Here is a 10,006-nt window from a genome sequence, read left to right on the forward strand (position 1 = left end):
CGTATGAATAAGAGGGCCACGATACGTGAAGAAGTAGAGACGAGCATAAAATCCGTTAGAGGGAGACCAAACGAACAAAGTAAAAACCCCTGGAACCAAAATATCTCGAAAACGGAGTAGATGGTTAAACGTAATATGGTCTTATCGGGAATCACATAGTCACAAGAGTTAGACATTACCGTGTCTCAAACAAATGAAAGAAACAAAGGAAAAGAAATGGAAAAAAAAGAAAAGGATAATTAATGCCCCTTTGAAATGGAGAGGCATACGTCCACTGGAAGCTTTTCAGATGGGTTCTTTCGAAGCAAAGACAAAAAACTCCAATGTCTATAAAGTCGATGGTAGCAAGGTGAAGTTTCGGGGGCCAAAAAGGATATTTGACCATTGTGATGGGCAATATAGGGAGACACAGCGGCTTTAATCCTCTGGTGGCTCTCCCATCTCTAAGCTGTCAAGGCGGTCCTGCTGGGCCATTGCTTGGACAGAAACAATCTCTGCGAGTCGTTTAAGTCGAGGGGTTTGCAGCCCTATGGCCATGTTAGTATGGTAGCAGGAAAAATGAAGGCGTCTTAGTGGCACATACAGGATGGTGTATACGTCTCAAGTGCAGTGATGGCTCTAGGTTCAGCAATCTCATAAGGACCACTGTCCTCCATGTCAACTGCAGTCAGAAGCAGAACATCGCTCTTCTCAGTTACACGAGACGCAACAGCTTTCATGATTTCACCATTGATAGGCTGTTCGTAATCAGCAACAAGGTACTGGTTGAGAAGTTTTTGAATCTGGTTCGGTGAGAGCCTGTAAAAGTATGTGTAAGTAATTTATCCTATGACAGCTGAGGGCGGTTGTTATAGCACTTACATCCAGCAAATATCTTGAATGATCTCTATATCGTTCAAAGTGGCTTTCTTCAGTTGAAGCAGCTTGGTTGCTTGCTGTAATGGGAGGTATGATTAGAATAGGCCCGAATCGAATATGGGGATGGGTGCTTACCATTAGATGTTCTAGCTGTAGGGTACCCTCTGGCATATCATGGCTCTTGCACCATTCCTCAATACGGGTGATATTGTAGTTAATTTGCAGACCACGCTTCCATGAGAGGAAATTACGTCGCATAAGCAGGTCATTGAATGCAGTGACACCAACAAGTCGGAGCAGCTCAGTGACGGTCTGGGTAATAATGGAATCTTCAAGGTAGTATGCTTTCATAGCCTTGAAAACATTGTTCAACAGGCTAAGGAGATTGTCCATGCTGTACGCAGGGTTGTTGTTGGAAGGCAGCAGTTTTCCAAGGAATCTGTTCGTCTCGCTTGTGACGAAACCAGGAAGGGACTGAGATTCGATGATGGCTGGGACAATCATCTTAAATAGCTTCTTCTTCAATCCCTTCATCCATGTGTGGTAAATGTTGAACTCCAAGGACTCCAAATCATGCTTGACGATCTCCAAAAGACGGTCGTATTCATAATTGTCGGTCTTTTGCGCTTCATACCAGTCTTCTGCAAGGAAGACAAAGGAAAGCATTTCGTGGACGTTGGAAAGCCAGAACGCACCAGCGCTGATCGTATCTTCACTATCATGTTGCATGACCTCCTGTTGAATTGCCTGCATAACATTAGCAAGGAAGCGTTCGGATTCTTTCACGAAACCGTTGTTCCACATCTCGGATGTGACCAGGTTAATGAGGTAGGATGGGAACAAGACTTCCTTCTCCGTGGGTGGTGGATCAGAGCTGGGGAGAGGAATCTTAAGATTCTTGATGAGACCCATGCTAACTTCGTCGTTAAGGGCATCTTCTTCGGAGAGAAGGTTCTCAAGTTCAATCTCCACAGAGTCGATTCCAGGAGCGAATGCTGAGTTTCGGAAATCATTGCGGCCAACTCCACCGGTGGGTATGGCCATAGAGACGGGCCTTGGGTTGTAGGCACCACTGAAACGATGGTCGATTTCAACCTTTTCGAGCCCGGCGCTGCGTCTCTTTGGCTTGGGTTTCTTCGAAGCAACCAAGTTGATCAGACCAGATAAGCTGGGTTGAGTAGGTGCGTTTCCATTCAGGTCCCCATTGAGTCCATTGAGAGGCGCAGATCTCTTAGCAAATTCAAGCTCATCTTGCAGCTCAACAACTTGCTGGCGGAGGTAGGTCTTCTCTTGTTCATGGACAGCAATGGCATTCTTAGCATTATCAAGTTCAAGGCTGGTAAGACGGAGAGTTTCTCGGGTTGACTTTTCTTCCTCTTGTAGTTTCTTGATAGTTGCAAGTGACTCGTTATGATTATGCTGAAGTTTCGACATTTCTTCCTCCAAAGCTGTCAAGCGGGCAGCAGTGATACCAGCCTGGTTAGCCTCAGCCTGCAATTCGCGGGACCTGGCTTCAAGAGCGTTATGCCGGCTTCTCCAGGATTTGATCTGTCCATCATAGTTCTCGAGCTGGGAAGTCAAAGACTTGTTCTGCTGCTTAAGAGATCCGAGTGACTGGGTCAACTCCACCACCTTATTTTCAAGCTTGTAGGATATCTGCTTGAGATCGCGAGCCTCCTCACGTAGAGTCTTGTACTGTCTGCGAGCCTTCTTACCACGCCACAAGTTCTGTACAATGACAACCTTGCGGCGGTAATCTCTCCATTTGCGGATTTGTCGCCATGTTCTGAAAGACCGTTGAATAACTTTCGCTGCGTTTCCATGGATACTGTCCATGATATTTCGGCGGCAAAGGTAACCTCTCGCCAACGACTCCACGAGAATGACATTGTTTCTGATCTTGTGGTAGTATTTGCGGTCCTTCTGGCCTCTCCAGACTCGCTGGATAGTGGTCGCGGCCTTGACCTGGCGGGCTCCTTCGGCGTGCTGTCTGGCCAAGAATCCGCGAATGAGGCCTTGGAAGGCAAGAATAGAACCGCGCATGGCAAGATACTTCCGTCTATAGAATTTGCATTTAAGATTCTTCTGAATCATAATGGCACATTCATTCAAGCGGGAAGTACGGAGATTCTCTAGGAAAGCAAGCATACCAGCTCGGAAGAAGATCTTAGTCAAACCAAGCTGGTACTTGTCTTGCTGTTGCTGAGTGATGTCACCCAAGGCTTTCGATAGAATAGCATGACACATGGCACGGATTTCAGATGTCCATTGCGAAGAGTGGCAAAGCATATAATACCTGAGAGCAAACTCTTCGTAAGTCCATCGGGTTGGGTAACCGGCACAACTTATTCGCACGGTCTCAAGAACACCACAAGCTCGAAGCTGACTGAGAACCATAGGGCCCTCAAACTTCCAGGCTTCCTTCGCTTCATTGGGCTTTATGCACCGGATATAATGCACATCAGTGGAGTTTATAGTGTTCATAAGCTCAATGAGGGAGGACTTGAAGATGCCTCCTAGCGTTGGCTTACGGTTAACGGCAACTCCGATCTTCCTTCCTGGGGCTGCAACGGCCCTGGAGGACATGGAGGCAGAATCCTTCTCGCGAATAGCCGTAGCAGCTTGGAGGACATCTCTGATAAAGGAGTTGGAAGAGTTCTTGAGGACTTCCATGTGCTCGTCAGGGACTGTATCCCTGTTCTTCTCAATGAAGCCATCTGACTCGTAGGTGACATCGATGGCATAATGGCAGACGGTGAAAGATGACTTGCCAAACCGGGGCTTCTTGTAGAACTTTTGCTTGTCCGCAGCGAAGTTGTGGTGCAGTTTGTTGACGAATTGTTCGTCAGCACCCATTGGCAATCTAGACTCTTCGTCAAGCAGAGCTAGAATACCCAGTTTGCCCTCAATGAGGTCAATGCATGGCTGATTGTCAGAGAAGTTGATAAAAGTCCAATCAATCTGTTCCCTAACATATTCCTCCTGTTCCAACTTGAAAACATGTTGGTTGAACTCTTGCTGCAACTTCTCGTTTGCGTAATTGATACAGAACTGCTCAAAGGAGTTCTTTGCGAAATGCTCGAAACCATAGATATCGAGGACACCAATGAATGAGGTAGCTCGGCTAAGAACCTCTTCAGTTGCCAAGCTGCGGTTGATTGTCTCCACCAGCCAGTCGAAGAGGCTGGAATAGATGAATTTAGCGACCGAATCCCTGACAACGAGAGCCTGGGCCTGATTGAGGTTTGAAATAATTTTCTCGCCTCGGGTAATGAGTTGTTTCTTGACGGTCCATTTAGCAAACTCGGTAGCATCAATACCCAGCATCTCGCAAGTTCGAACCAAAGATGGCTCAGTAGGCTCGAGAGAGGAGTCATTCCTGGTAGCAACAATCTTGACATTGCCAAGGTGAAGCAACGCAGCCAAAATCTTAAAAATAGAGGCCTGTATATCATCATCCAATCCAATGGTGGTGAGGGATTTTCTGGTGGCTTCGAGCTCAGCCTTGTCATCGACTCCATCAATGACAGGTGTTCCTCCCTGATTCAAGTAGTCAAACTCCTCGACGGTTAACAATCCCAGCTCTTGCCTCTCAGCGTCGGTAGCACCGGCAATGAGTTGATAGAAGATATGGTAGTTTCGTTCTTTCAAGGGTTGGAAGACCAGCCTCGACCGTTCTAAAAGGTATGTTCTGATTTTCGCACCAATAATGTTCGTCCTGTTATCGAAAAGAATCTCAATGTATTTACCAAATCGCGACGAGTTATCATTTCTGGTTGTCTTTGCGTTACCAAAGGCCTCCATGACGGGGTTGGTGGCTAGAATCTGTTCCTCGGTTTCACTGATAGAGTCTGCCCGTCCGGTAGAGTATGAGCCAGGTTTATCTGATGTTTCTCGGGTAGCAAAATATCTCATGATATACTTTGCACTGACGGTCTTTCCAGCACCAGATTCACCAGATACGACAATTGTTTGGTTTTGCGTGTCCCTCAACATGTCACTGCTCAACAGTTAGTATACATGTAGGCAAATTTGAAATTCCGAAGTGTAACTCACGCAAAAGCCTCCTCTGCAATAGCAAAGAGATGGGGGGCCTGGGAAGCTCGTTGCTTCCCAGCGTAAACTTGAACCATTTGAGGGACATAAAGAGAATCAACACGGGCAAACGGGTTGGTTGCTATAAGTACGATACCGGAGTATGTGTAGATTTCCTTCTGGTAGTACCGTAGCTTAATAGCTTGGAGGACTATATTGTGGAAATTGTAAGTATGTACCCTAATTTACTCGAGTGTTTGTAAACAGAGCATACCAGCCGGCTCGTTCAAATGAGACAAGTTCGTCAAATCTTCACTGGCCTCCAGCATCGTCGGGTTCATCAAAGGCGGCAGCTTTTCATTTGTGTCCGAATCCAGCTCCGACAGAGTTGTCTCGGTGGTTTTCGTCTATACAAACACAGCATTATTAGCCCAATAATTTCGACACAAGACGTTTTTTCTTCAGACAGCGCTCTGTCCCACGACTCACCTCTCCATTCTCCAAAGTAAACACCAGCTTCACTTTCTCCCCGTCCACTACCTTCTCAGTCACCTCAGACGCAACCCATCCCTCAGTCGGGTCTGGTTGCCACGCCCGCGTGCCGACCTCATATGTATGCACCATCTCGTGTACTCTGGTACCGGCAGGATTAAAAAACTAGTAAATAACACGAAGAAAAGACCACGATCACGGTCAACGTCACGGCTATGGTCAAACGATATCGATATCGAGAAAAGCAGGCGAAGAAAAAGCGTTTCACGTAGCCCGGCGTGGCGGGTCTAGAGCATGGTTGGCCGGCGTGCAGACAAGACGTTAACACGTACAAAAAAGCGTGTGAAGACAGCTCTTCGACGGCGCTTTAATGGCTTCCTCTGCTAGTCTCCTGGTTCCAGAATTAAGGTAGAGTAGCAATAGGCGTGCTAACAAATAAAAAAGGGAGGTATTATTAAAAGAAGATCGCTGGCTGCGAGGTAGAAGTGAAGATGCTGCAAGAGAAAATGACGACAGCTCGAGGCGTTGTCTGTCTCTCTGTGCCTCTCGCAAACGGGCCGTTAAGAATAAAGGAACAAAGGCGAGGACGAGAACACAGACGGAGACGGGAACGAACTGGAAGGCCAAATTAGCAGATTCTCTCGTCGAAAGTAGCGTCGAGGGTCGGTGGTCGAACTTCTTCAAGCCCCTGAAATAAGGAATTATGAGGGTTTTAGCTCGGTGAGTTGTGATAGTCACGTGAACGGCACTTTTCTAGGGTGGACGTGCTCGAACCTTTTTCAAAGGGGATGGATGGTGAGAGAGCCTGTGAGAGATAATAAGGGTGAACAGGATGAGCCAGAGGCCAGGCAGTAGAGGCGAGGTTGGAGTATCATAACTCCCGCATCGGCGTCTACGTCTACGTGCTCGGTTCGAGTGGTGCCAGGGGGTGCTTCCCACCATCATTTCGCGCTGTGCTGTCCAAAAAAATAAAATACGAAGAGCGGTCGACGGCAGACAGAAGAACACTTTTATGCCCGATTAAGGAAACATATCAAATACAGAGAATCAAACCATACTCTCATCTCAGTCCATGCAGCTATCCCTCATCCTCGCCGTGTTTCTAGGTAAGTAAATATGAAAGATGCAGTTCGGTTACTCTGCGGTTATTGTTGTTGTTGTTGGCATTGGTCCTTTAACAAACCCCCGACGCCTATCACTATCACTGTTGCCGTCCATTCCACCCATCGTCTATCCATCCCTACTCCCCAGCTACTCAAGGCACAGTTTATCTATGCAGAAGGGTTGGGACGAGTAATGTCGTATCGTATAAAGGAAAGGTAACGGCCGTTGTAAAGGAAGTAAAATATAAGGGGAATGCAGGGGGAAGAGGAGGGAGGGAAAAAGGGGGGAGAGAGAAAATCTTGATATTTTGATATTAAAGTTACTATGAGTTGGTGGATGAAGAAATGAGTAAGAAAGTATCGAGGAGGAAGATGCACATGGAAGAAATGAAATGGGGAAGCGTTTAACTATGGAAATGGAGATGGGGGATGATGAGATTAGCATGGACGTAAGGTAAAAACAAGGCGTGGAAACGAAGTACAATGCAGCAGTTCATTGGGGGGAGAGAGAAAGAGAGAAAAAAAAAAAAAAAAAAAGGAGGGGGGGGAGAAGGTCGATGGGATAGAGGAGGGTGCTGGGGAGGTGTTGGGGAGAGACGAGAGACGTCGGATATGGGGTAGGATAGGTAATGGTAAGGAAGGGGCGGGGTTAGGGCACAATAGAGTGGCCGAGGGACATCCTGTTTGTAGGCCGATTGTTAAGATAATCTTTTTTGGCTTTTTTGTGTGTTCAGTTGAGATGATATCGTTCTTTTTTAATCAACATGTTTTTGTTTTCTCTTTTTGTGTCCCTGTTTTTTTCGTAGTCATTGAATTTCGTTCTTTAACTTTGTTTGCACTCAGTAGCTTCCTTCTTGGGCTTTGAGCCGTCGTTCTATTCGGAGAGCTGGGTTAGTATGGCACATTGTCTGAAGTCTCAAGGGGTAGCATACTTCTTCATCAGAGTCCTCATCATCGTCTCCTCTCTTGTCGTCCTCCTCATCGTCGTCGTCCTCATCGTCGTCATCTTCGTCATCATCCTCAAAGTCGGCCTCGAAGTTCTCCTCGATTTCTTCATATCGTAGGGCTTCACCAGTAAACCAGTCGATAGCACGGGGAATGAGCTTCTCCTTGATGTCTTCACCCAGTTGGTAGTCGAGCTCAAGACGTTCCTCGATATCAGATGCAACGTCATCGTCTTCATCCTGTGGGGGTTTGGGGGGAGAGAAGAAGTTGAAGAAAGATTCTGTGGGGACAGTAACTTTGACAACGCGGGTCTGTTTGGTGTCTATATATCTATAGTCAGTGGCAGTCTGGACAGTTCAAGGAACTAAAAATACGTACTCTTGTTACGCTGCTTCTTGCTCTCTATCCGGACGGTGAGATCCTTGCCCTCCTTCCAGTCAATCTTCTCACCCTCGGCATGGTCGTAGATGAAGTCACCGCCATATCCGTTCTCTTCTTGGTAGTAATAAGTCTTAGCAATGGTCTTGTTGGTGAAGAACTCGTTCTCGGCGAATTCAAAGATGAGTCGGAAGCCAGGACGGTCAAGGTACTCCATGCGAATGTCTGTTAGCTCCTTGAGGGCACCTTCGTCTCGGTCGGTGATAAGCTCGGCAAGGGAGATCTGATTCTTCATGGCGGACAACCAGAACTCTGGGATACCACTAGCAGGTGTCTCCTCGGACTCAACTGGAAGCTGCTTAGCCTCATCCTCCTTCTTCTCATCTTCCTCCTCGTCCTCGTCACGCTTGCCGGCCTCGACCTCCTCATCGGTAGGTTCGGCAGCACCGTTGACGATGGCAGAACGGCGCTGGTAGAGCGGGGTGTACTTGGCAAAGTACTTCTTCTCTAGCTGCAGGACTTCTTCCTGGAAGGCGGCTTCGAGCTTGGCATGTTCGGTCTGGATGCCCTTGAGGCCTGCGACACGGCGACGAACAGAGGCCGGGAGAGATTCGATGTAGCCAGATGAGCGTCCGATGATCGACCCGAGCTTGCCCTGGATCATGGAAACGAGCCCGGGGTTCTTTGCGAAGATTGAGGCGGCAGTCGCTGGGTCGAGGCCCTCTATAGAGACTTGTCAGCGGGCTGTAACATGGGGGCTTATTACACCAAACATGGAACGATTTAGCTCGTTTCTTGCCTGAACAGCAAGAGGAAAGTACCCATGACAGAAAGGTCAGCACGAGCGGGAGTACACACCTTCTTTGATGCTGGCGATGCCAGGTTGCTGGGCGTGTGAAGAAATAGGGGCATGGTTTGCGGGCGTGTTCTGAGGGGTTCTTCAAAGTACGGTCAGCCAGGCCGTCTGGTCTTGACGGGGGGGGGCACAACTTCGCATCAGATAACACTTACGGTGCGGTCACCTCAGCCTTCTTGCTTCTGATCGGCTCAGACATCGTGGTAGCGGGCAGCAGAGGACACGTACGAGCAGGCTAGAGACGATGTGCGAGACGTTGCGTGTGGTGGGAGCGAGGGAGCGAGGGAGCGAGCGAGAAGGCGGTGGTTGTTGTATTTTTTCTGCGTTGAAGACTTATCAAGCAGATTTACCTTTGGTGGGCTACTTTTTTTCCTTTTGGCGTGGACGAGACTACGACGGATCGGGAAGCCAGGCTTGGCGTGTCGGACATCGACAGCAAAGGCGGCCTTTTTTTGTTTGATCCTTTTGAGGATGGCCGGTGGATGGACTGGCTGCACTGGCTGCAGGGGAAGAGAGAAGCGAGGCGACGGCGAAGACGACGGTGACGACGGTGACGACGGTGACGACGGTGACGCTTGATTGCTAGGCTTGTACGCCCGTGTGTTGGCTAGTTATCCGTTGGGCGCCCCCGGTCCGATCGACAGGCGTGTAAGTACAGACAGTTGATAGCACGGTAGTTAGTTACTCCGTATGACAGACACCCATTCTCCGGACGGACGAGCTAACTATATACACCACCCGCACGCTCTGGCTAGGGCTATCTATGGAGAGACGGAAGAGCACTGCGAGACTGCTACTAATCCTCGGCTAAGCCCTATATGACAGCTACTATGCGATATCATAAGTCTCCAGCGTCCAAACAGTGTTGAATGTTGATAAGCGTCCCTTCCATCCGTCCTGGTGACGGCTATCACATCATTCTCGCCAAAGAGGGAATTAAGCCATTGTCTAGACCGTCCCTGAAATGCCTCCCACAGCCCGACCCAGACATGTGGTGTTGTTGACCGCCATCAATTCCACGAATTTCCATCAGTAGAATAGTTACAGTGGAACTGGTGGGCCAGAGAGGAGACACCGTCCAAAGAGATGATCCCATAGCTAACTCGCTGAGAGAAGTGGATTTTCGACGCCAGCCATGGAGAATTAGTTGGTTAGCTGCAGTTCTTGACTCTGGGGTACCGGCTGAGCGGCCTGGGTGTTCACCAGGGGTTCATGCTGGGCTCGTCAGCAAACTAAAGCGTAGCCTGTCGTCCACGGTTACGAAGCATGAGACTTATCCAGCCTATCTTCGTCTTCTTATTTCTCTCTCTCTCTCTCTCTCTCATCTCCCTATAGAGCT

General features: G+C 48.4%; 2 protein-coding genes across 2 annotated transcripts; both read right to left on the reverse strand.

Moving 5' to 3' along the window:
- Nucleotides 1–417: 417 nt before the first annotated feature.
- TRV_07927 (uncharacterized protein) lies at nucleotides 418–5,517 on the reverse strand (the record flags this gene model as incomplete). The annotated part of the gene is made up of 6 exons (XM_003018045.1): nucleotides 418–527; nucleotides 584–782; nucleotides 862–4,858; nucleotides 4,915–5,104; nucleotides 5,168–5,300; nucleotides 5,383–5,517. 6 exons carry the CDS (start codon nucleotides 5,515–5,517, stop codon nucleotides 418–420), a joined length of 4,764 nt encoding a protein of 1,587 aa, XP_003018091.1.
- A 1,810-nt stretch (nucleotides 5,518–7,327) lies between these two features.
- Nucleotides 7,328–9,167, reverse strand: TRV_07928 (uncharacterized protein; the record flags this gene model as incomplete). The annotated part of the gene is made up of 4 exons (XM_003018046.1): nucleotides 7,328–7,755; nucleotides 7,812–8,534; nucleotides 8,670–8,749; nucleotides 8,896–9,167. Coding segments are annotated over 4 exons (1,503 nt in total), but the record flags the coding sequence as incomplete, so codon positions are not given.
- Between the last annotated feature and the right edge of the window lie 839 nt (nucleotides 9,168–10,006).

Source organism: Trichophyton verrucosum (assembly GCF_000151505.1).
Source record: "Trichophyton verrucosum HKI 0517 chromosome Unknown contig01190_1.f1.exp, whole genome shotgun sequence".
Lineage (NCBI taxonomy): Eukaryota > Fungi > Ascomycota > Eurotiomycetes > Onygenales > Arthrodermataceae > Trichophyton > Trichophyton verrucosum.